This window comes from Calypte anna, chromosome 7, assembly GCF_003957555.1.
Source record: "Calypte anna isolate BGI_N300 chromosome 7, bCalAnn1_v1.p, whole genome shotgun sequence".
Taxonomy (NCBI): Eukaryota; Metazoa; Chordata; class Aves; order Apodiformes; family Trochilidae; genus Calypte; species Calypte anna.
The window spans coordinates 35,828,667-35,854,563 of record NC_044253.1 but is presented as its reverse complement, the minus strand read 5'-3'; the positions used below and the strand labels follow the sequence as shown (position 1 = coordinate 35,854,563).

The following is a 25,897-nucleotide window of genomic DNA, read 5'->3' as shown; positions in this document are numbered from 1 at the left end:
GAGAAGAGAGAAGAGAGAAGAGAGAAGAGAGAAGAGAGAAGAGAGAAGAGAGAAGAGAGAAGAGAGAAGAGAGGAGAGAGAAGAGAGAAGAGAGAAAAGAGGAGAGGAGAGGAGAGGAGAGGAGAGGAGAGGAGAGGAGAGGAGAGGAGAGGAGAGGAGAGGAGAGGAGAGGAGAGGAGAGGAGAGGAGAGGAGAGGAGAGGAGAGGAGAGGAGAGGAGAGGAGAGGAGAGGAGAGGAGAGGAAGGAGAGAGAAGAGAAGAGAAGAGAAGAGAAGAGAAGAGAAGAGAAGAGAAGAGAAGAGAAGAGAAGAGAAGAGAAGAGAAGAGAAGAGAAGAGAAGAGAAGAGAAAGAGAAGAGAAGAGAAGAGAAGAGAAGAGAAGAGAAGAGAAGAGAAGAGAAGAGAAGAGAAGAGAAGAGGGAAGAGAAGAGAGGAGGGAAGAGGAGGGAAGAGAAAAAAAGTTTGACTATATTAATCAGAAGCCTTCACACTGCTAGCACAGAGGTGGCTTACTGATGTTCAAAACCCCATGCAAGACAGTGGATCAACGCATGTGGGGCAAGCTGGGTCAAGGTGGAACCATCTGAACATGGCAAGATGCTTCTTACCAGCTCTTTAGCTGACATGCCCTCAAGTCACATCAAAACAAGTGCTTTTTTGTAAACAGGCTGAAGGAGGTATGGATCCTTCTCTTTGCACTGATATGCCTCGACAAATCAGGCTCAAACACGAAGTGGCTACACAACTATAAAACTGCTGTCAAAGACCAAGGCCCAGCTCAGAAGCCCTGTACAGAGTAACTCAGCACCCAGCTAGAAATGTGTTCCAGCTGGCAACAGCAACAGCCAGACACCTCTGGGACCTGGGGAACTCGTTATGTTGAAAAAAAAAAAAAGGGTTAAGAGCTATGTTGGTAAATGTAAAACTCTCACTTCCAAGGAGGGGGCAAACCCAAATTCTCTGGACAACCTGTACCAGTGTTCCACCACCCTCACAGGGAAGAATTTCTTCCTAATGTCAAACCTAAATCTCCCCTCTTCTACTTTAAAGCCATTACCCCTTTTCCTATCCCTACATGCCCTTGTCAGCGGTCCCTCCCAGCTTTTCTGAAGGCACATTCAGATACTGGAAGCTCACCAGAAAGTCTCCCTGGAGCTTTCTCTTCTCCAAACTGAACAACTGGTCACTGGTGCTCCCAAGGGCTGCCTTTTGTGGGGCAGTCAGGGTGGGCTCTGCCCATGCCTCCTCAGCACCCCTCATTCCCCAGCACTGTCTGGGCTTGTCCCCAGCCCAAGGAAGCTCAGCCAAAGCCCCTTTTTTTTTCCACCGATTTCCTCCCCCAAAGCAGATGTGCCTGCCCAGGAGCTGTTCTCCAAAAATGAGTGTCTGGGAATTCCCCAAGATCTCAACTCTATTTTTAGCACATGGCACAGAAATCATTGCAGGTTAAACCTGCCATTCTGTTGGTAATTTGGTACATCTCTAGTTGTAAAGAGGCAGATTTGAATAGTATCAGATAAAATGTGCCCATGTGAGTTAGGAGTCTGAATAAAAGGGGTAACCAGCACAGGCTGGACATCCAGTATCTCCTGGAAAAAAATTAGCTCTGGACTCTGCTGCACAGCTTAATCTCCTAAGTGGTGTCTGTTTTGTTTTCAGTTCTCCCTGGGCTTCCAGATTTCCTGCAGGAGACCTTGCAGGCCACAGACACAGCTAACAGTTCAACTAACCAAAACTCTGCAGAACCTGAAATGTGCACCCCTCTGAGAACTGGACTTGCAGAGGTGGTGTGCAAGCACATACTTCCAGCAGCCCACGCAAGGAGAGAAGCTGGCAGCAACCTGAACACAGGCAACCTCCTCATACCCACCACTAACCCATCCCCAGAGCAAGTCCCTCCTAAAACCACTGTGGTGGAGAGAATGACCAGCTTCTCATGAAGGTGGGAAACAGCTTCCTGAGAAACCCAGGTGAAACTGAACAAACAGGTAGCAAGATGCAAGGATTCATGCCACTGAATGACAGTATCTCTGCCTCTGCAACCAGAAGCCCTCTCCAACTCTTCTAAGCGTTTCCCTTTTCAGATAGCACCACTGATCCTGCCTGCTTTCAGCTAAAGCCTACAGGACTTCAACTCACCAACTTTGCTTTCCTACCAACTTTCTGACTTCAAATTCCTGGTGGCAGTGGTTCTGCTGGCTGAAAAGAAAGCACAGAATTGAGTGCCAGAACTGCTTTGCTACAGCATTTGGCGTCCCAGCCAGAAGCTGAAGAAAGGGGAGGACAGACAATTTAACTCTAGCTGAGGGCCTTCAGGGAGGGAAGGAGGTTGGCACCTCACCATTCTCCAAGGTGTGCTACAGAGGAAAAACAGAGTGAGAAAAATGCCAAGTTGACTTACTTCTTACTTTGCAGTTCTGTGGGAGGGCTGTAAAAAGACACAAGAACATTCCAGCCACCCTGCTGCAGGCGTGTGCTCAGCCCCGTGAAACTGGAAGTGTTTTCTCCTTCCTTGAGCACTGCCTGAGCCACATATAAATTCACAGCACAGCTCCTGCAGTCCTTCAGTGGATTTTGACAGGGTTTTCCCTCACTTTTGCTTGGTCCTTCATAACATTAGCTATGGAGGTGGCCTGATTTTAATCGGTAGAAGAAAACACTGTAGCAATTTAATGACCAGCACACTGCTGGCACTGGAGGACAGCTCAGAAGGACAAAACCCCCCCATGATCTTAGGGATGAACACATTGCAAAGAAAGCTCAACTTACCTCAGTATCAGGGAGACTGGAGGGTAACCTCAGTTTCAGAGAAGAAAGCTGCACCTGTGAACCATCAGTTCCCCATGACAATCAAAAAAGCATCATGTCTTCCTGGGGTGTGGGAATAAGTGGCTCAGCCCAACATCAAAGTATAAACACTGGACACCTGATCACACATTTAAACTTTGAAAGGAGCAATGAGCTTGAGCTGGCTTCAACCCACAAGTTCCATTGTGACAGGGGATGCCCAATGTCGTGACAGACAGGTAATGAGGATCATGTTTGCATTGGGATTCTACTGGATATCCCAATTACTAAATTATTCTTGTGTGTGGTTTCAGTATGTTGCTGTTATCACTCTACTGATTCAATCTCCCATGTAGCACCAGATGTACCAAGTAAGTATGACAGTCAATTCCTCCTCATCTGGAATAATTGAAAGAACTTGGTCTAAGAGCATTAAACTCTTGACAGAGAAATGCTGCAGATTTGCAACTTCACTACTGGAGCTGCTGCTACTTTTCAGCAAGTTTCTCCTGGACGAAGCAGTTATTTCATTTAAGCTGTATTTCCTTCTCATGAAACAACATTCACAAATGTCTCACTTGCAAAATCATTCTAAAAATGTACATAAATTGTTGCCACATTAACTAAATGGTTAGCCAAAAGCCAGCCACAGAACTGTTATACCTCCTAACACCTTCTGCTAACTTTTGGCACAAACATCACTCACATTCACATGGTGCTTGTAAAATCTCTTTTTCATTTATGAAACCTGTGTGAACAGAACTAAAAATGGGCATTCTCCCTTCTGCTTGGCAGGTAGAAGAGGGCAAAGGCAGCAAAATGCAACTGCCAGCACACTGTGTGGAATTAGGAAAAAAAAATTGCTTCAAGAACACAAGTTTGCAAGGTAAGAACAGCCTCACTGGTGTGAGCTGACATTATCTGGAAAGTCCTGAACTTACACTTAATTCTTTCCTACCATCTCTCCAGCTGCTAATGAGGGGATAATCAATATGCTACCCCTCACAGTGGCTGCCTTCAAGTACTGCAACAAGAGGGAAAGATCTGCTGCTGAAGTGTTTGTCATGCTGACTGTCCCTCAGCCAGCTCATCTGAAAGAGAAACACACCACAAACAAAGCTGATATAAACCCAGACAATTTATTACAACTGAAACAAGAGTCTACAAGTCAGCTCCCAGGAGGGAGATGGCATCTCAGAGAAAGGGATCTCACGGAATGGGACCTCCCTTCCAGTGCTCAATTGCCATTCAAAGCAGACTGCCCCCTAAGAACTCCGATTAAAAATACAATTAGAACACTTACTACTAAAAAACCTGAACAGCAGTGCTGCTGGGCCAAGTAAATATAATATAAAGCAAACCAAATATTTAGAGGAAAAGAACCAAATTTGCATTATCATAATAATCTTTTTTTGATCTTTCTGGGCAGGGATGTTATTTTTCCACTAAAAATGACTCAGCTTCCAGAGACAGCCAATAATTCACCTCTGGGTATAGCAGTTACAATCTTCCACACACTCCCTGCAAAGGGACCTGGAATTCTGAATCTGTTATTTTCTTCAGGGACTTACAGCAACTTGAAAATAAATGGGACTTCCCATGGCATTCCCAATAATTCCTAAAAAAAAATCATACTATTTGGAAGTGCTTCCTCTCTCGAAACCCAGGCTGAACAGACTCCAATGCTTCTGCAGGTCAGGAAGCCAGGTCTGTATTCCTATGCAGCCTTACCCAACTGCTCCAGATCCACCTGCCACAAGACTGATTAAAAATGGGAACTGGAAAATTTTAATCCCCTTGAAGGACTGGGGCTAATGACACAGATCCAGACAACTTCTCTTGCAAGTTCTCTTTCTTGGGGAAGCCCATTCCAGATGGGATTCCTAATTTAGTGCATCAGTGTTTTTCTACTTTTCAGTTGACTGACATTCTAGAGTTTGAAGATCAATTGCTTCCGTAGAGTTGATGATATCTTTGGCATCTGCTTCCATCCATTTAATTCTTTTTGTCCCACTTCCTTGTTCACCTCTGTCAGGATGGTCATCAGATCCTTGCGGCTTGAATGAGAATGAAGAAAAGTTACACTGAAATATGTGGTACTTGCAGCTTGGCAAAAAAACTGATCTATTTTTGCTCCAACAACATGGCATCTCAGGGAAGGCTTGGGTCTTCCTCTCACCCTGCCTGCCACTGAAATTCCATTGTGTAACCACAGAATTTAGTAGGTCAGGGGGAATAAAAGCAATCTCTGTGTAGCATCACTTCACCAGTAAACACAGTCCCTTACTTTGGTTATGCTCAGAAGAGCACACTAAGATGAAACAGAACCAAACCTGTGCAATTCTCCAAGCCCTCTTCTGGACACCATGAGAAAGTGAGGTGTGAAGAGAAATTCTGTATTCTAAATCAAATTTATTTAGAGGGGATGGGAGGGAGGCAACTGTCACAATTATGACTAAAGCACACTGATTTTTTCTGCCTCAACAAAATCGTGTCACTGGAAGAAAAACTATTTCTCAGTTAAAAAATGGTACAAAACAGGCACGCACATACACAGGTCTCTTTATCTGTAATGTTTCAGCACTACAAGCCTGGTTATGCCACAGGCAGACTGGGAGCAATCTTTGGTTTATCTGCAGAAGATGACAAGCAGTACTTACAGCGGGCAAAGCAGCTCCATCTTCTCACAGAGGCACTGGATGTAGACACTGCCAGTCTCTCCTGAGCGGTAGCACTCATAGTCCTCCACTGTAGCCATGCCAACCAGAATGTCAGCCAGGTCAGGAATGGAAAACGGGAGAGTATCCGTCTCAAGATGCTCGGGAAAGTCACCTACTACTTTGACAGCTGGATGACTTCCAGAGCCTTGACAAGCCTGGATGAAAAACAGCTTGGGTTTGCCAGCAAGAGAAAGACAATTAGATCCTCTGAAGCAGGAAACTAAGTCTTTAACGTTTACAAACTCACCGTCGACACCACTGATTTTGTCTTTTATACCATGGGAAAAAATGAAGCAAACAAAACAGTCCATGTTTGTGTGGTCTTTTTTGCTGTATTCTTTAACTTTTGCATACATTTGCTCTGCTTCTAGATTCATGTGCTCAACTGTCACAAATTGAAGCCACTGAAAGACCCTCTTGACAGCCTCTGGGGAAAAAAGTCAGAAGGCACTTGTTAAACATCATCAGTGACAAGGAAGATGCTGAAACATCAGTGTGGCAGAACAGGTATTAACAGAAGTCTCCAATAAACTCACCTGACTGCCTCTTAGCCTGCCAAATCTAATTAGAAAACCCCAAATGCCTCATCATTGTTTTTTTTAAACACAACTGGTTAAAGCATCACGTTGTCTAAAATAAAAATAGGTTTCAGGTTATCCCATTAAGTGGTACAAATTAGTGAATCTGACTCTGCTAAAGCAAGCTCTAGCTCTGCATTGCATAGTAATCTCAGATGCTCAAGAACAACACAGCCAATTATAAAGTAGAGGTACCTCTTTAAAATAACAAATTCTGTCACTCTTAAATGCAGTAGATCCCTCATTCTGTGAGAAGAACTGATGCAGCAAGAAGGAAGGCAGGGTAGCTGCTAAATAATGCTATGGAGATTCTCAGCAGGTGATGGCTTAATTGTTGTGTGGGTGGTGAGAAGGCTGCTGGGAAGCAAGGAGCACACAGACAGGCTGGGTGGAGTTAAACCAGTGATGTCTGCTTTCAGGAAACAGAATTTACTTTTTTGAGATAAACTCTTGTTTACCTTAAAAGTGAACCCTGCGTATTCTGGAGGCAAAGTAACCCAATAGACATGATTTTCCCTATGATAAAAGACTAAGTAATTCTTTCAGAGACTTATCAGAGAAAAAACAAACCAGTAATTTGGTTGTAAAAGTACTTACCTCCATCTTTCAGTGTTCCTTCTCTGTTGTCCCATGGATTTTTAAACTTGTAGTTGTTAAGAATCAGACAGTAACCACGGGGGATATGTTCCATTTTATATGTTTCCTGTAGAAACAAAGCAAGCAGGTAAGACAGCAGTGCCAAGTATCCAAAAGAGAAATATTTTGGTGCAGAGATTGGTGGGCCTTTATGTCCAGGTGCAAAAAAGTCATGAGAGCCAGGATACAAGAAAGGAAGAGCCCAAGAGTAGAACCTTCTAATATATAAATAAATAATAAAATAAAATAAATAAAATAAACCCTTCTCTCCCCTAAAAAGGTTAGAGAGATCTGCTTTGTCTCCCTGAATCCCCCCTCCTCTGTCTCAATGGTTAGGATATGATTTTGGCACAACAGAAAATGCATATCCAGAAACACAAATTTGCACATGCAGAGGAAAAGTTCTCCCTCTGAGGGTCTTTGTGGGTTTCCTAGTGAGGTAGCAGATTGTTGTTTTCTTTTCATCTGGTCCAGGAGAATCCTCAACAGGAATTTTATGTCCCAGTCAGCATTATCATTACTGTGTTTCTTCTTCACACAATGACTACTCCTTCATTTCTTGCCTAAGAGCTTGCTGACAGACAGGGCCTCACAGAGGAACAAGGCTTAGTCTTGTTTTCAAAAAAAGGAATTGTCCCAAAGCCTACATATGAAGACAGAACCCCTGCCTTTCAGCTCCTCCACCTGCTAAGTGTTAAGAATTCATGCCCCCCATTCCCATTCCCCCATTACCCATTCCCTGGGTAAAAGCTTTAAAGGCAATCTTTAGGTATTTCTCACCAGGTGTAGTGTCTGCCTCTCTGCTCCTTGTACTGATGGATGCCCAGACACAGGCACTGGGCTGCAGAGTTCTTCCTTGGACTTATTTTCTAAGAGGGAGAAGATAAACAGAACATTTCAGGGCTAAAAAGATAAATATTCCACTGTGCATGTTTCAACATTGAAAAAGAGCAGTGCAAGGAGTGAGGAGGAAGGTGTTTCCACATCCCTGAGACACCATCATTTTGTAGGGCCAAGCAGGGTTCCAGTTTCACAAACTGCTGGTCACTGAGGCTGTTCAGAATGTTGCTGAATTCCTTCTCCACTCTTTTACTGGTAGCAAGATCCAGATAATGAAAGGCTGAATGTGAGTAGTCACCCCAAGCCCAGTCATCTGGCATTCTCCACTATGGGGTATGTAAATGCAAGAGGAGTTTATTTCTTTCTGAGGCCCTTGTCTCTTCTCCAGAGAACTTCAGTGTTTGGGTGGACACACCAAGGATGCAGAATATCAGCATCATGTAAGACCTCCCCAAAGCCCAAAACACTACTTTGAATAACACTGCCTGAAATAAGTGAAGAAATTATCAAACCCATGCCTCTGCCCAAGGAAATAAACCACAGTACCCTTTCTGTAAATGACACAGATGTGTTTAAACACAGTTTGTCAGGGAAACAAGATTAAACATACTCCTTTTCTACTCACCAAGGGGGAGACAGTAATAACAATACTACTAGAAAGGCATTCCCCTGACACAAGGCTTGCTTCTGCTCTTTTAGAGACACACACACAGGTCAGCAGCACAAAGAGATGCTGGGGAAACTAGCTGGTATCTCTGCAGGGAACTGCCTGGGCTGCATAGAGTGCCTAAGGAAAGACATGTCCTGAGTCACCCAAAAGGAGGTTCTGGGGAAAAATGTAATAGGTCTTGGTGGCTGTTGGTTGACACATCTGGGTTCTCAAAGAGTAAGGCCCAATTGTGGTGTCACAAGTCACCAACTCAGCTGCAACAGCCCAGGTATACTGAAGTCCTTGTGATTTCCCATCTGGTACAGAACTATAATGGTTACACTTCAGCCAAGTGCCTGGTACCTGGGGACACTGACTAAAAGCAAACAGCCTGGCTAACAGAAAATGATGCAGACAATCTCACAACACCAGTTTCCCCAAAGCAACTGTTACCACCAGTCTCTTACAGTGACTGAAAAGCTGTCCTGATCCAAAATCAGCATTGTACTGTTTCCTAAAGAGAAAATTGCATTTAAGGTGAAGAAGAGGGAGAAGCAGATCATTTACAAGGCACAGAAAGTATTTCAAGGAAAAATATAAGACAATATGATGGGATAATGAAGTAGCAGAAAATCTAAAAAACTACAGGTACCAATAGCTGCTCTTCTGTCCTAGGATACTGTAAGGTCTCTTTTTTATCTCTGGACTCCTAAGTTGCCAAGGATGGAGCCATGACAATAACTAAAAAAACCCCAACAAAACAACAGTTTCACTCTGAAACAGCAGATGAAATTATTTACCTTTTTGTTTTTCTTCGTAGGCAACAATTCTTTTCTTTAAGTCAGCTCTCAATCTCTTTAATTTATCTTTCAGCACTTTCAGGTCACCATCTTTAATTATACCGTTTCTTTCCATTTCCAGGAAAACCTTCAACATTGACTGGGAAAACAAAACCACAGAACCCAAACTCATACATGTCTTACAAATGCCAGGCAAAACCAGAAGGAAGAGCATGATGGACTTTTCAGAAAGGAAAGATCAGAGAAACAGATGGTGGAGGGACGACAGGAACACAAGAACAAGAAAGAGGAGACAAGAAAGAACAAGACAGAATGAGGAGAAAAAGGTCTATTCCTTCACAGAGCTGCTATCAGCTAACATTGATCCTTTCAACAACAGATTTTGGTGAGAGCAGACTGCTTTCTCTTTTCTCTCTTTTACAAGAACTAGCAGACTCTGAACAAGCCTTGCAAGAAAGCTACAGATCACTTACAGCATCATCCTGGAGCTTGCTCTTTGGTATTTCTTCTTGGAGCAGGAACTTCATGCTCTTGACATCATCTGGATGCATGTTTTCTGCAATTCCATATAGCAGCTTCCTGGCAATAAAGAATAAAGAAAGACAGATTAAGAAAGTTACATGAGGTAAACACCACCATTCCACACCTGAACTGCAAAATCTCAAACGTAAAATGGCAAGTAGCCATAAAATGGCAGTAAATACATGGGGTAAATGCTGGGATTCTCAGAAGTGACAAGTGCAGACAGAAAACAGGACAGTGCACAGCAGAACTGCTTCTGTGCTTACCTGTACTCTGACACCTTGGCTCTGCCTGGGATCTGGAGCTCTCTCTCCATCTCCTCTCTGCTGGAGCCCAGCTGGCCAGACAGGAGGTCGATGCGGTTGATCAGGTAGAACAGCTCCTTCAGGAAGAAGAGATTCCCCTCCTCAATCAGATCCTTCTCCTGCAGCACCTCCAAGAAAGCCTTGGTCTCCTGGATGGCTTCCAGCTTCTTCATGGGGATGTACTCCAGGCTAAGAAATTTCAGAGCTGCCAGTTCATCTGTGACCAAAGCCTCAGAAATGACAAAAAGGAGCTCCTGGAAGTCTGCACTCATTTCATACCAGGATTTGAATCTAAACACAAACAGAAGCGATTGCATGTGTCACTAACAGTATTGAAACCTTTACAAAATGTATCACAATGTGTAAAATAGCCCAAAATAAATACATACAACCAAAAGCACTTCCTTAGAGAGAGGCTGCCTTGCCATCCCAGCTTTGATGCTTAGCTCCTGAGTTCTCTCGACTTACCAAGGAATGTAAAAAAATCTGTACTGAGTGATAAAGAAAATCAGGGATCATTCTTACTTCCTATGGTGTGTCTAGAGAGAGGGAAGCACCACTGTACAGGATAGAGAGTCCTGACAGGCTGCTGCTGGTTTGATTTGATTTTGGTTTGGGTTTTTATTGAGGTTTGACCCCATTTGGGAGTGAGAGTCATTTGCCAGTCTGAAATATAAACTATGTGGTAAATGAGACAGGTTTTACACCATCACAAAGAGTACACATGGGTGTGACTCCTCTAAGCTATTTGGCTTTCCATCAGTTTCTAATATTCAAATACAGATCATGCCAACCCTTTAAAAAAAACAGGAGAATTTTTGTCAAATTGTTTCATTGATCATGAAATACCACCTCCCTTCTCCACCACTTCTCCTGTCAGCTTCAGAAATATTCAACTTGGTTTATGGATCCAACTTTGGAGCACAAGAATTTAGAATACAACGTGCAAACCTTCCAACTACCTCACCCTGATGCTTCAAAGATCTCCCTCCTCTGCTAATACCAGTACCAGGGCTAGTAACTCCAAGGTAGCCCAGCTGACTAACTGAACCACTGCTACTATAAATATATATTAAAAAATTAATTACAATTAGTAGACAATTGTGTACTCTTGCCTCCAAGGATCACTGGACAGCAAAGCAGCTTCTTGTGGAATACCCTGGATCAGCATTGTTAGTTAGCAAGAGTGAAAATGCAAGTGAATCTTAAACCTGTGTGTCTATCAAAAAACCTGTTAAACCAACAAAACATGTTCTGCTGCAACATATACAATTCATGCTCTGCCTCCAGGTGCTGCTTTCTTTAAATCTGCTCAAAATGAACTTTTAAACTTACCCGACTCCCATTCAGCCCCTATCACCACAAAACCACCAGTATCTGAATGTGTCACATGTGCTTAATCTCACAGTTCAGTGAGCTCACATCTGGTTATTTTTATAGCCACCCACTCAGTTTAAGAAGGATGTAGAGGTCCTGGAACAGGTCCAAAGGAGGGCAACCAGGCTGGTGAAGGGACTCGAGCACAGGCCCTATGAGGAGAGGCTGAGAGAGCTGGGGCTGTTCAGCCTGGAGAAGAGGAGGCTCAGGGGAGACCTCATTGCTGTCTACAACTCCCTGAAAGGAGGTTGTAGCGAGGTGGGAACTGGACTCTTTTCACAGACGACCTTCAACAAGACAAGAGGACACAGTCTTAAGTTGTGCCAGGGGAGGTTTAGGTTAGATATTAGAAAGAATTTCTTCACGGAGAGGGTGATCAGGCTATGGAATGGACTGCCCGGTGAGGTGGTAGATTCTCCGTCCCTGGAGACATTTAAAAAAAGACTGGATGTGGCACTCAGTGCCATGGTCTAGCAACTGCTCCGGTGGGTCAAGGGTTGGACTAGATGATCTCTGAGGTCCCTTCCAACCCGGCTAATTCTATGATTCTATGATTTCTATGAAACAGAAGAATACTTTCTTGGGAGCTAGTTATGAAGTTTTGTTTTTGTTTCTTTTCCTCACATAAATTGTGGCTTTTGTTTAAGATGCAAGGCATAGGCTTATAAAAGTAAATCTTTCTGGCAAAGGAAATGTTCATTTTACATGTCAGGGGAGGACAGGCTGGAGGACTGGTGAAACATGCCTGCACAAACAGTGAGCCCTCCTCTGGCACTAAAAGCACAGTTCTGTACTCCACAGTTCTGTCTCTCTTGTCACATGATTTACCAGCAATGTAACACAAACTGTGATAGGGTGTGGTTATAACACAACAGTTTCACATGCCACTCCTAGGGATCCAGTTCCAGGAAATTCATTTACAGGAAATTACAGTAATACATTACAGTGCTTGTGAGGCAAATTGGCAAAGAAGCCATAAAAGTAACCAGGTTTTGCTTATAAGAGCATGTGCTAAGCAGCATAATCAGGACTTTCTAACATATTTACTCTCATATATAAATCATTAATTAAAGACAGTGAGGGAAGGGTGAATCAATTATATCTTCTCCCATTTAAAACTATTTCAGTCCCACTGCCCTCCTGAGTGACCAGATCCATCATGACTTACATCCTTTCTCTCAAGTCCCTCTCCAACTCACCCTACCTTACTTTCAGTGTGCACTTTCATGGAAGATTATTCCCTCAAGTAAGAAAAAGTCAACTAAGCACTGGATTCCATAGCAGTTCTCAGTGAATATAGGGAACCAGTGGGCTAAACGTTCCTTTGAAACTACTTCCGTAATCTACTTCTCTAAAATATTTCCTTGTTTACAAGAGAATTAAAAAATAATTAACTTTCAGCATTTTCACTATCGGTGGTAAAGTTCCTGGTATGGTCTGCTGGTTGCCAGCACCTTCCTTGTAGCAGGAAACACACGTTCAGCAACAGTACCAGCTACCCACCCGCTCTGAAACTTAGGAAGTTTGAACAGAGGCAGTCGGAAGAGCTGAAATTTGTTACAATTTTGCAATGAAACAGCCATTCATTGATTTCAACCTACCCAGCCTTACAAATTCAAAGACAGAATGAGGCATAGAGATTCCTTCCAAAAGGCACACACTAGTATCAGCTCAGAAAACACATCTAACTTACTTCACTGGCTCAAGTCGTCCTTTTATCCACAGGCTGGGAGCTGCAAAGAGGGACACCACGAGCACTATCTGATCTTCAGGCCCAAAATGGTTCTGTCTCCATGTCATCCCACTCCTCAGTGTCTCTCTCCCTGTACCATCTCCTCTGTGTCTCAGATGAGTCAAGACTCCATTTGCAGTTTGAAAGAGCAAGAATGCTGCGATCAGCAAAGTGTGGAAAGTATTTGCAGAGAAGACCAAGCCCTGGTTGGCTCTTTCCTGATAAAGTCTCCCATCATGCAGCAGTTTCAAAGACCAGCCCTCCTGGCACTGTTCTTCCTGTCGTCTTTATTGTGTCATTTCTTCTTTCTTCCTCTCTCACCCTTCCCTAAAGTGGTCCTGTCCTTTTGAGAATTTAAAGTCTTCTCAGTTTCCCCCAGCTCCCCTGCATGCTGCTTTTGTCCCTCTAGAACTGTTTCAAAACCACAGTCTATTCCTTGTACAGCAGCCTGACAAAAAAAAAAATTACTTTTGCCCAGAATGGCTGGTCTTGAGGAAACTAAAACACTGAGGCTACTGACTAAGCAGCAGCTGCAGTGACTCCTGCCTCTACGGGCACTTGGCAGGATACACACGTCCTGCACAAAACCAGTCAGGAGGGTCAGGATACCACAGACTTGTGGATGTTACAAATCCCACTTTAAGATCATCATCTTCCCAAGATACCAACTTCTCCAAGAGAAAGACTTTCTACATTGGTTCCACTTAAATCTGTCTAAACAGAGTTACACAAGTCACAACCCTTCTTATTTGTGCAGGGGAAGAGCCTGCACACGTGCATAAGCTTCTGTTTGGCAACCGTGGATCCCTCTCCCCAGGATGCTCAGGGCAGCTTAGACTCTTCTGACTGCCTTTACCTACCTAAGATTTAACTGGAGACCACCCAGAACAGGTAATTTCTCTGTTATCTTACAGAGAAAGTAAGATGACATGATGATGTTTTCTGTCTACCAAACCTAGAAACTAAAACAAGAACCCTCAAAACAGGGTCAAAATTATTGTCAGTGTTAACTCTGCACTGATCCAAACTGAATGGTTACTCAGGCATATAAACCAAGAGTGCACCAAGGCTGAGCAGTTACTATATGTTATCTATACCACTAACAGATAAAGCATTTTCTATCTGGGACAAAAATGTGACTTCAAGTGTGGGAGCCATGCTAACTCAGAAGGCTCAAATGCAACATTCATCATGACCCATTCGTCAAGACACAAAGTGACCACTGAGTTTCAGTGAACTGCCTGCATTGCAATGCTCCCCTCCTAAAAATTCTCAATAGTGCAGGCTAAAAATTGTGTCCAACAGCACTCTCTCACACCTTCACCCTAACTCATGGCCAGTAATCAGAAATAACAGCTAGTGTTTTGCTGAAATAAACTTTCGCTTTGGTTTAAACCCTGAGGCAGTGAAAACCCCACTGATTCATGCAGTCCAACAACAAAGTCCAGGAGTCAGTCAGAAATGAGAAGTCTTACTTCAGGACATAATTTGTAGCTCACCAAGCATTTAAAAAGGAGTATAAATTTAATGCAGTAAAAAGCAGAAAGGAAGCCAACATTCATAGTAATTGCTTGTAACAAAACATCATGACACTATTTCAGTGAACTCACGGGAGTCTTACAAGCTCAAGCAGCAAGGAGCTTTGATTCCCATGTGCATTTTGGATCTTAAAAAACAATAATCAGAAATTAATGCTTAACAAAGCTGACCAGTGTACTAAACCTATACTCTACTGAGTGCCACATTTTATGGCATGTAAATCTTCTACTCTAAATTCTCCCCTGAGAAGTGATATGAAAACACCACCTTTGTCTTTCTCAATGAACACAACTAGTAGATGTAGAGGCAGGATTGTCAGCCTGCAAAACAAAACACAATGAGCCTAAACCAAACCATTAACAATCCTGGTTTAGATATGGAAGGCTACCTGTGACTCTTAAGACTGTCAGAAATACACTTTTATATCTTCACCCTGTGCAGGTATGTGTTAGAAAAGCATGCTTCACCCAATCCTGCTAGCTGCAAATATACAGGTGATGGAAACAGCTGGCACATAGATTGTTTTAGTTGTGTCTCCTCCAATTTCATAGTTTGCTTGGTAATAAAAATTTGCTTTGAAGCTAACAGTTCTGCAGGATTTGAGGTAACTGCCTTAAGAGAGGTAGTGTAGTGAACTGTGTTTATATGAGATGTGCTGACAAAGGGATGTGTTTTAAAAGCCTCCGTGTTGCTGTGAAGGAGGAGGAGGCTCTTTAGGTATTGGGAATATAACTTTTCTTCTTAAGGTGTATGCTGGTTGGGGCATCTGCTTCTTTGTCCCAAAGCGGTCAACACGTCTGCTCACATCTTCATTAACTTCTGTAAGAATTGACAAAATATCTTCACCCCTGCAGCCAGAGAAGCAAAAATAGAGAAAGAAATTATTGAGAAGCTGGGACTCCACGTAGCACCTCCCAGATCATCTAGAAGATACAGTATAAACATTTAAAATAGAAAAAAGAAAATACAACCTTTACTCCAAATTTCTCCTCTTTTGTTTTTGAGTCACTTTAAACACAAAAGATCTTTTCTTACTTTGCCTGGCTCGATTCAACTGGTAAAGAAAAATAACAGTAAATTTTTTTTACCTAAATCCACTCAAACAGCAGATGGCTCTGCCTTAAAGAATATAGGTGGGTGGTTTTGAGGTTTCCTACATAAACCTTTGCATTCTCCAAATTATCTGTATGGCACCTAGCAGTGTTAATGTAAATTTATCAGTGGCAAGCTGATATCCTCAGGTTCACCGATTCTGTCCACCTCAGAACGTGGATCACTATTCCTATGTGAATTTGCCTTTGGAGACAAAAAAACCCCAAAGGGTAAGTTCTTCCCATTTTTCATGGAAGAGCTAGCAATGTATTTACCTTGGTACCAGCAGCTCCAGTTTATTGCACAGGGCCTGAATGTACCAAGCCCCCTGTTGAATGTGCCGGAAAGAGACAAAGCCATCAACTGTGGCCATTCCCAGGAGGAAATCAGCCTCTTCAGGAATGCTTTCAGAAGGAGAAACACTCTGTTGTGTGAAGGGAACGTGTGCATCAGCCTCGATGTGGACAGGCTGCTGGATCTCCTTGCCCTGGCACGCTTGGATAAAGAAGAGTTTGGGTTTTTCAGCCAGCTGTGGGCACTGCTTGGCAGTGAAGTGGGACATAATGGTGCGGATTGATACGAGCACCTCATCTTTCCCATAGATGGCTCCTGACTCTCCGTGAGATAGAATACAACACACAAAGCAGTCCCTGTCTTTGTGACCTGGGAAACGCTGCCACCTTTCCATGAGTTCTTTAATCTCCGTAGATGTCTTGTTTTTGTAAATTCTCACATCTAGACCAAGCCACGTGAATACTCTCTCCAGTTCTCCTGTGATTAAAAGAAAGACAAAATGAAAAATCGAGGCAGTAGAAAACTGTTTTATGAAGGCACCATGCAAGCTAATCTGAACCAGGAAAGACCTTACACCCAGACACTTCTGCAGATTCATCCTTACATCAATGTCAACTAAAGGTTAACTGAAATCAAAAAAGATGGCATCAGCTCAAACACAGAGTTCCTGGACTTTTCTAGACAAGTTTAAGAAAACACACTAACATTTTATAGTGTATACTGATGCACTAGGTGAGCTCACAAAGGACATCTGAAAACATGAGGAAGCTTCAGATCAGATCTTTCAAAACCTTCCTCACATCATTATTTTCCAGTTGCAGTTTTGACTGTTGGATTCATACCCCACAGATCAGTAGAGTGAAAAGACTACAATAAAAGTATGTAGAGCTGCATAGTCTTAAAATTTCTCATTCTATTATGTAGAATGATGGTTGACATCAGTTTTAGTTCCTTAGTACAAATAAAGGCTAAGTAAAAAGTGATCCTTAAAACTATTAGAAAAGATCCAGCTGCATCATTATCACCATGGTTGCTCATCCTTTAACTGCTTCCCCCCTAGGATACACAAATGACATAATTTAACACATATCAAACACATTTTGTTCTTCAAGAATATTAACTAAAATACTGACAATAAAATATAGAGCAATAGTAGACAAGCAACTGGCCCAAGGAAACAGAGAGACTAATCCTTAAAAAAATCTCTCTTCAGTAACTTACCAGCATCTTTGCAAGAGCCCTTCCTTTCCAGGAGAGATCCATCAAAGTCAACATTATTAATAACAAGACAGAATCCTCTGTGTGGTCCATCCATTTTGTAGCTTGTCATGCTCTGTATAAAGGACAGGGAAAAAGCTTACAGCCTCCAAAAATGTATTCATTTTACTCGTATTGCCTTAACATGTCTTAAAATCAGCATCCAAAAATTAGAGGCACCTAAGCCTGTGGGTTACTTCTGAAAAGGTGGAACTCAGTGGTGCCCCCTTGTGTGAAAAGCCATGGGTGAAGGCCCAAGCACACCCTGTCTCCATATTACCAAACTGCAGAGGAAAGGTTTATGGCCACCTGGATGAAAAAGGAAGGGATTCAGCAGCCAAACTCTGAACTGGTGATGGGGACAGAAGGCTCCAACTGTTCTCAATGCCATGCCAATACTTTAACTTCAGATGGCAGAGGGTTCACAAGAATGCTGTAGGATGTTAGACATTCGAGTTGTTTTTTGAGTGGATGAATACCTGGAGCAGGTGGTTCATCCTGATCCACTGGAAAAAAAGATGCAAGCAGAACAGAGATCTCAGGAGAGCATAAAGCTGCCACATGAGCAGTTTTGCTAAGACTTAAAAGTTACCTCCTCAGAATGTTTTAAAAATTGAGAAGTCACCAGATCTTTAATTCCAGCCTTGGGTAGAAAACAAAAACCTTGCACCCCTACAGTTCCTTTCTGCTCACTGTAGGGAACAACAAACACCTGCTTTGGTGACTTTCTAGTAGAAGAAAATGGAAGTAGCACTGCAAGCTCTTCCACCAGCAGTAAGAAGTACTGTCCTTACAGCAGTCTGAGCACTAGCTGACAAAAAACCACGTTATAGCACTTCAAAAAATGGAAGTGCTTGAATTTAGAAGCTCTTGAATATAGAGCTTCAAGAAATTAAATAGCTATAAACAATTAAATAGCTATAAACAAACACAGCAACTTGCTCCCTCTGTACTCATGCTCATCAAAAGGAAGAAGCCAGAGGGAGAATTCAGTGGTTGTGCTGCTGTACCAGGTTCCAGAGTGCACAAAGGGCTTCTAAGAAGGGATCTCACATAGGGGATCTTTTCTTCTGTACCAAGACCTCTGGTTTATTGAAGAAAGGTTGTTCTTGCCTGCAATAGCTTCTTAAAAACTTGTGCCTTGTTTTATTCTTCTCAAAGGTTTATGCATGCTACCCCTGATCTCTTTTCATTCCAAGATGTCCTGAAGTTTTTTCTAAGCCAGACTGAGAAAGAGAGAACTGTGAAGCTGTTTGTCTCAATGTCTGGCACATGCTGCTGCCATCTCCAAACTGTGCAGCTTTCTAAAACATCAAATGTTTTGCCTGTGTCAGGAACACAAGCAGACACACTGCTGTGTGGGTGACATCAGAGGTATTACACCTGTGTTGCCTCCACCACGCCTTCCAGTATTGGTGTTTCTGGCCTCCAAGGTTCAAATATTCTCCAAAATGTTCCAGTTGAGCAGACAACTCAAAAAACTTGTTAGAACACCCAGACATCTCACATGATCTTGCATAACAAATATCATTAAAGGATGAAGACCTCACACATACCCAGGTATTCAAAAAGAAAGATTTAAGAGGTTGTCTCAAACCTTGGATTCATTTTCTGCATTGTTCAATCCTCCAGGCAGCTCCAGGTGCATTTCAGAGAAGCCTTGTGTAAGATTTGCTGCTTTGTTATCTAGGAAAACACAGCATAGATATTCGTGAAGGGAAATCTAATATTAGTAGATGTAGCAAAAAAAAAGGAGTTTAGCTAAAATACAGCACTTTTTAATTTGAAATCCTGTTTTATTGAAAGGAATAATCCCTCCATATGACATAGCACTGTCACATTCAAAGGATCTATTCTGAACATGTCTCCATGCTACTTTTATTATATATATATTTTTGTGACAAAAACAATGTTTCTGTTTGTATTGGTATTGTGGAACAAAAATATCCATGGTAGAAGGAAAAATTAATACGTCTGTTTTATGAACAGTCACAAGTGTCCCATTGTCTTGTCCTCCAAAGGAATATTTAAACAGAAAATTTCTTTTTCATTTTTAGGAAAGAAGTCATCTTTTTATATCCAACCCAAAACAGCTCGTATTTCACTTTCCAGAAAGCAATTAGTTTCTAATAAACAGCAGACCAAATACACAGGATTTGCCAATTTTCTCTTGTCTCTTTCATGTAAGAACAGAAGAATCTCAAGTCTATTTGTGCAGCAAGCAAATGACTCTTCCAAGAAGACAGCAAAGTCAGTGTGTTGCATCAAACCAAAGGCTAGGAATTTCCCAGAGAAAGTAAAGGAATGTACCATTAAACATAAAGGTAATTAAAACCAAACATAGCTTCAGAACTTCTTACCATTAATATTAGAGCTGAGAGACTCGAACGAGGTCACCTGTTTTTTGAGGGAAACAGGGAATATTGTGTTAAAAATCATTACTATAAGTAATAAGTTTTCGCAGTGATTTTAGCAAAACAGGCTTAATGCAAAGCTCTTTTAAGTCTGAGTAGGGAAAATACTGAATTCCTAAAAGCAGGAAAGCATTTCACAATGAAATGACAAAAGACTTCCCCAGTACAGCAAACCCCAAAGAGCTGGAAACAACTGTATTTTCTCTTAATGATAAAGGAAAAGAGCAATTTTTTTCTTTCATTTCCAGATGATGCTCTCATTATAGGGGCTGGCAGTTGCCATAAACAAAATAAAGGTTCCACCATATAAAGTCTCCAGCACAATTATTTGAGTGTAAATCATTATAACTAGTGATTCTGCTCCTGCCTAAGAGAAAACTGCTACCAGAGATGCCAAAGAGACATCTATGGTTTCTTCATAAAACCATATTCATTCCTTATTGTGCAAAGTGCCAAGTATGAAGGCTTCCCCAAAGCCCTCTATACATGTAGAGCAAGTATAGCTCAAGCCACCAGTAATGCAAACCCTTCTGATGCTAAATAGCTCATTTTCTTTGGCTCTTGTCTACTGAAGCTTCATTCCTGGGAAGTCTCCTTAGAAAGATCTCCTAGGTTGAAGTTCCCTCCTTTCCTCTCCTCTTGTCCCCCAAAAAAGCCATCAGTTATAGCCCTGAGGAGTTTCCCACTCTGATTCATCATGGAGCTGGAGGAGGGGTTTAACTGATCAAGGACATTGGGACATTGAGAAAATGGTCATCAAAGAATGGTGTTAGCCTTCAGAGATGGTTCAGTGTTCATCAGCTAAAACTTTAACAAGCAGCACCAACTGACTGACACATTCTTTAGAAGGCACCTGTCTTGCTTTTTCCCCTCATCTCTCCTCCTAATGTTATTTTTCCCCTATTGCTCATGACCATGTGTAGTATTTTTGACCCCCAGTCTTTGATCCCACATGCAGCTGTATTTCTCGTTGAACAAGTAAGTTATTTCCTTCCTAAACCAATTCAGAAGATGTGGCAAAAAAAAAAAATCTCACAGCCAGTATGGTTTCAGAATTCAGACAAGAAAAAAAACAGCCCCCAAAAGACAAAAAACCCAAGCTGGCACCAAGTACTCCAGTGTACCTGTGAGTTAGCAAGTACTCTGACATCTCCGGTGTGAGACAGTGAGGATTCCTTGATGGGCAGAGTGTTTTCCTGCTGAGGCAGTGACACTGAAAGCAGAAAGAGACAAAATGTGAGAAGCCAAGTGCCTTTCACTAGAACTGTGTGAATCTGCACATTAGGCAAATGTGGAGCTTGAGACTGACTTGCTCAGACTCTTCTAGTGCTCCCTGCATTTTAGCAAACCTACTGAATTTCTCACCTTTTGTCTTTTTGTAGCAGTTTACTATTTCCAGGAGATCAGGTGAAACATTCACACAGAGTTCCTCCAGCACCTGTACGTTGTTGTCAGTTAAAAGGCCCTGTTTTTCCAATAAAATCATCAATTCCAGGGCAGACTGACAGCCAAAAGGAGAAAGTACAATATGGTTATTATTCTTGAGAGCTCAGAACCTGTCTGCCTCAAACAATCACATCATCTGCTTTGCTTCCCAACAAGAAGCAATTTTACATCACTGTGGGAGGTGGGAATGTTGCTCCACAAAAAGCTACTGATCCCATGATTATTTGGCATGATCTTGTTCAAACAGATCCACCCAACCCCTATTGATAATTCTTGGTTTCAAGAAGGCTTTATTGCTGGGAAACTAGTGACACACGGGACAGGAATCTCCTTTGCAGGAGGCTCAAGCAGGGCAAAGATTGGATTTGTCATCCTTTGATGACCTAATGCAAGACTGTGAACTGGCAGAAGAGGGCATAAGCTGCACGTAGGGCTAATCAGTAGGTACAGCCAGGAGGGAGCTGTGGACAGATGAGGGGAGAATTTGGTGGGTTTTTTTGCCAAACAATTCCCTCCTCATAGTTATCCTATTTTCCCCCCTCCTTTCTCCCTTTCCATCATACACACACCTGGCTCTCTCCTCACACACAAGAGTTACCTGCTGCTTTGGAAGATGCTTTTGCAGGAGGAACACAGCTTCCTTCAGCATCTCACTGGTGATGTTCTCTGACAGGTCATACAGCATCTGCCTGGAACAGAGACCCAGGGGGATAAAAGCAGAATGGAAGACAGTGCAGAAATAAGACAAATCTGAGAATGTAAAAATGGAAAGAAAACTGGTAGGACATAGATGTCAGTCATGTTTCCATTGCTGACAGAACCCCCCTGCAAGCTTACCTGTACAGAGACACTCTTCCCTTCTCAGGCAGACATTCTTGCACTTTCTGCTTGGAATAACCAAGTTTCCTGAGCAAGGAGTGGCAGTTAATTCTGTATAAGAGTTCAACTAGTATGAAATTATCTTCCTCGTTCAGATAATCTTCAGCCATGAGAAGCTGAAAGATGTCCAGTGCTGACTTCACATTTTCTAGTCTACCGAAGGGCAGCAAGTCAGTGCAGAGAAATTTTAAAGCTTCTACCTCTTCAGCCCTGAGATTTTCATCAACAAAAAGCAGCTGCTTGCGGAACTTCCAGCTGTTGTCATCATCCATGTTGCTGGAACCAAGTGTCTCTGCCTGAAAGCAGAAAGCAAACACTAGGAACACCTGTAAATAGGATTTCATCCAACAGCTCTTTGGAAGCACTCTCTGCAGGAGAGGAGCTTCCTTCTAAATAAATTTGAAACTTAGTTCCTTCTCTAAACACATGATGATAACAAAGACCAGATTTGGCAGAAGACCTGAACAATCCAGTCTAAACTTGAAGTTAACCCTCCTCTGAGCAGAAATCTGGGCTAGATGGCTTCTATTTCTTTCAGATATCTTCCACCCTCAGATCTTTGTTTCTCTCCTCTGTTTGTAGATAGGATGAGTCTCTGCAGCAACTTCTTGCAGCTCTCAGTGGAGACAGTGCAGTGTTCCACATACATTCCTTGGTCTGAGATTCCATTCTTCTCTGTAGCCTGGAGGTGTTAGCTGTTACAAGCCTGACACCCAAGCTGTAGCTGTGGAACCACCCATCCACTCTGTCATATCTTGCTACCACACTGCTTCACATTTGACACAGGGAAACCCTGAAGCCTCCCTTACAGGCAGATGTCAGCTCAACTATAACAGTGCTTAGTGCTCAGTCTCTGCACAAGCAAGTCAATCTTACTCAAGTTTAACAGAGTCTAACCACCATTCTTCCACATAACCTAGGCAGATCTTGTCTGCCTGTAGAAGGTTGAGAGGGTAAAAAGATGCTTCAGTGTCTTCTGCCCAAATGGGAAGGTAGGTCTGACCTTTCCTTTAGAGCAGATGGAAGCAGCTAAGCTTTGGATGTGAGGAAGCACAAAAGAAAAAAATCAGGGAAGTGGATTAGGGACAGAACCTCTGATTCCAAGGCATCTGGAAGGAGAAGCTCAGCAGATAAACTACAGGTTATAGGATAGCACATGGGGACTCAAAGACTGATGCATTTTTGTGTTCAGCAGCAGAAAGAAAACATAATTCCCAAGTACAGATGCCCAATTAGGAAAGAAGTGTGACAGAACTCAGGAATCCCAAATTGTGTCCTGTCCCCAAGTCACAAATTGGAGCCTGTGTAAAAAACCCCAGAGGTCAGACTGCTTTTTCCTGTATCCAGACTTACTCTCACATCTTAGTAACAGTTCTTCATGTTCCTTCTTTCCTCGTATGAAACCCCATGTGTTGTGTGATACCCTCTTCACTTAAGCTATCAGAAAGGTTCAGATCTCAGCCAGTTATCTACACACAGAAACTGCATCACTTCACAGTAAATTGGACTTAAATTAATTTAGCTACAAGCTATTTTAAAATACTATTTACACGCTTTAATCGCCTAAGTTTAACCAATAGCTCAGGTTAAACTGATCACTGCCTAAACTAACAACCCTATATAACCCAGGTTCAAACTGACATAACTCAGAATTTAGAGCTAGTGATTTCAACTAAGTTGGTTTAAAAAAAAAAATCACTGCTTTAAGAGAACAGGCTCGAGTTGTGGGTACACTAGGTTGATATAGCCACTTCAGCAGCAACTTAACTGAAGCAAGATCCAGTTCAAATCCTGTCATCTATCTTTAAAATCGTTTAAGTCTGTCTTACTGCCATTCCTAGAAAGCTTTTTTTTTCACTCCAAGAATTTTTTTTCTTGAGTTTGGAATACTCTGACTTTCCAAGGCGTCCCAGCTGCCTGTAATCTCTTCCCTACTCCCTAACGAGGGCAGGCGGGGCTTCCGCTCTCTCCCTGCACTAAAATGAAAGGAAACACGGTGGGCTCCCTGCTTGCTCCATCGCTGTTCATCTTCCCCCTGCGGTGCTTTCAGAACCCTCCGCAACTTCGTGAGCTTCACAGGGAATTTCTAAAATATCACGGTAAAAACCAGTCCTAAAGCAAAGAAGGAAAACGAGCCACCCACCAACCCTTGTTCCGGCAAAAGAAGGTAAGTGCTAACACGCAGCACTAGAACCAGCGGCCCAGACCTCCCTGCTCTACAGACTGGCCCTGGCTCACCCGAATAAGAGGCCATCAACATGCAGAACATCGACACTCAGAAAAGTGATGGATCAACGTCCCTAATTTAGAAAGAAGGAACAATCCCGTAAAATAAGAAATGAGGATTATCAAGTTACTAGGATTTTTTTTTACCCCTCTAAGATTGTATTGACCGAGGCATCACCAGCCTAAGAGATTTAAGAATTCAAAACCAGGGAGCAAAAGGGAACGGCGAGGCTCAGCCCACAGCACGCCGAGCGTTCAGCTCCAGCCCCGGGGGAGGCTGCACAACACCGGAAACGAGCGCGATTTCGGCGCCGGACTCGAAAGCCGGAGCCTTCCTGCGTTTCCTCTCCTCTTCAGTTCCAACCCCCTCCTTTTTTTGTTTCTCTTTACCTCCAACACGAATCCCCACCGCCTTGCCTCCCCCGGCAGCCACTCTGGGGCAGGCGCTGAGCTGCTCCCGCCTCGCCTCCCCCGGCAGCCCCTCTGGGGCAGGCGCTGAGCTGCTCCCGCCTCGCTTCCCGGTGGGAGGTGCGGGAGCGCTGAGTCGCGGCCCAGGGGGGCTGCTTTCCCCCTCGGCCCGCCCTCGGGGTTTTCCAACCTCCCGCCCCGCCCCGGCCTTGGAGCTGGGTTTGATCAGCAAACAGCACCGGCAGCACTTCCGGCACCGACTGCAAGGAGGGTGTCAGGCCGCCTGGGGGTACCCCTCCTCGGGGCTCCCGCCAGCTCCGCTGACACCTCCGAACCTCCACAGCCCCACCCCGGTGGATCCCGGCTAGGAAGAGTCTTCCTGGCAAAGAGCCGCTGCTGTCCAACACCGAAACCCCACGGAAACAGCAGCTTAGCTTAGTCAGCAGTGAGTCAGCAGTCCTGTATCCAGCCAGCTCCCTTTCACAGAGCGCCACGTGAAACAAACCCTAAAGATCAACAGAGAGCAGACCGAGAATCCGAAGGGTTATTCTGCGGTCTACAGAGGGGCAGGGACAACTCTGACTGCCTGCTGAACTCTTCTTCAGAAATTTAGTAGTAACTAAGTAGTAAAAAAGCACAAATTTTGCTAAATCATGCTGCTGTTTTAGTAAAGGCACCTGTTCGAATCACGTTTCTTATGATACTACAAAACACTGAAAATGCAGGCTCAAGAGTCACATGAATATTAAAATATGGTATGTACAGAAAGGTAATCATTGTAAGACACAGGTATCTAACTGTACAAAGTAAACTGGATTTATAGCTTAGCCACAGCAATACAGGCAGCTGAGGAAAAAAAAAAACAACACACAACTTAACTGCTGCAAAACACCAGAATCTCCTGCCTCGCAGGTACAACTCCTGAGCCAGTGAAAGGCATCACCCTGCCTATTCTCTTTTCCCTCTTTCCTATGCACAGCACACACAGATGTACAAGCCATTTCTATTTTAGTTACCAGAAAGCAAAAGTGAAACTCAGCGTCCTGGAGCTGTGAGTCTGACAGCCTTGTTCCAAGCACTGGTCACACTCATCAGAGGAGGAGTGACTCCCTTTATCTTGCTCAACAGCAGGTTCAGAAAACCAGACACTTTGGCAGGCCCTAACCATGAAATTCCACCATGATGTCACTTTTACCATTCCTGTTAAACATTGCTAACGCCCTGAACTGTGATGGATCCAGAATTCTTTTCCCCCTTCTGGCTACTCCACCTTTAACACAGATACAACTTGATACAACCCACACACCACTCCATAAAGAGACGCCAAGGGAAAAACCACTGCCCAGATGAATCATTACCAGATAAGTATTGCTACAGTTTAACATCTACTGAGTGAC

At 43.1% G+C, this 25,897-nt stretch overlaps 2 protein-coding genes across 3 annotated transcripts; both read right to left on the bottom strand.

Moving 5' to 3' along the window:
- Positions 1-3,912: 3,912 nt before the first annotated feature.
- LOC103530378 (caspase-8) lies at positions 3,913-13,333 on the bottom strand. 2 transcript variants are annotated; one of them, XM_030453770.1, is made up of 9 exons: positions 12,907-12,994; positions 10,925-10,995; positions 9,798-10,127; positions 9,483-9,588; positions 9,010-9,148; positions 7,501-7,589; positions 6,682-6,787; positions 5,447-5,933; positions 3,913-4,843 (listed from the first exon to the last, which is right to left on the bottom strand). In XM_030453770.1, exons 3-9 carry the CDS (start codon positions 10,106-10,108, stop codon positions 4,717-4,719), a joined length of 1,365 nt encoding a protein of 454 aa, XP_030309630.1. In that variant the 5' UTR covers positions 10,109-10,127; positions 10,925-10,995; positions 12,907-12,994; the 3' UTR covers positions 3,913-4,716. The 2 variants fall into 2 exon arrangements, with proteins under 2 accessions (XP_030309630.1, XP_008494157.2); XM_008495935.2 differs by lacking the exon at positions 10,925-10,995 and having other exon boundaries at positions 12,907-13,333.
- Positions 13,334-14,067: 734 nt separating this feature from the next.
- Positions 14,068-24,640, bottom strand: CASP10 (caspase 10). The gene is made up of 11 exons (XM_030453775.1): positions 24,608-24,640; positions 24,483-24,558; positions 21,825-22,162; positions 21,586-21,676; positions 20,907-21,042; positions 20,666-20,754; positions 19,488-19,524; positions 18,725-18,813; positions 17,092-17,203; positions 15,852-16,347; positions 14,068-15,332 (listed from the first exon to the last, which is right to left on the bottom strand). The coding sequence occupies exons 3-11, from the start codon at positions 22,136-22,138 to the stop codon at positions 15,158-15,160; spliced, it is 1,539 nt and encodes a 512-aa protein (XP_030309635.1). The 5' UTR covers positions 22,139-22,162; positions 24,483-24,558; positions 24,608-24,640; the 3' UTR covers positions 14,068-15,157.
- Positions 24,641-25,897: the final 1,257 nt, after the last annotated feature.

Bases quoted from the DNA above. Each gene is read 5' to 3' on its own strand.
- CASP10 (XM_030453775.1), bottom strand. From the start codon at position 22,138: ATGGATGATGACAACAGCTGGAAGTTCCGCAAGCAGCTGCTTTTTGTT. The intron at 21,677-21,824 runs GTAAGCTTGCAG...TCTCTGTTCCAG, and splicing joins GGAAGAGTGTCTCTGTACAG to GCAGATGCTGTATGACCTGT. The intron at 15,333-15,851 runs GTAAATACATTG...CTCTGGCTGCAG, and splicing joins CTGGAGCTGCTGGTACCAAG to GGGTGAAGATATTTTGTCAA.
- LOC103530378 (XM_008495935.2), bottom strand. From the start codon at position 13,013: ATGACATGGAGACAGAACCATTTTGGGCCTGAAGATCAGATAGTGCTC. The intron at 9,149-9,482 runs GTAAGTGATCTG...TTGTTTTCCCAG, and splicing joins GCAAGCTCCAGGATGATGCT to TCAATGTTGAAGGTTTTCCT. The intron at 7,590-9,009 runs GTAAATAATTTC...TCTCCCTCTTAG, and splicing joins CTACGAAGAAAAACAAAAAG to AAAATAAGTCCAAGGAAGAA.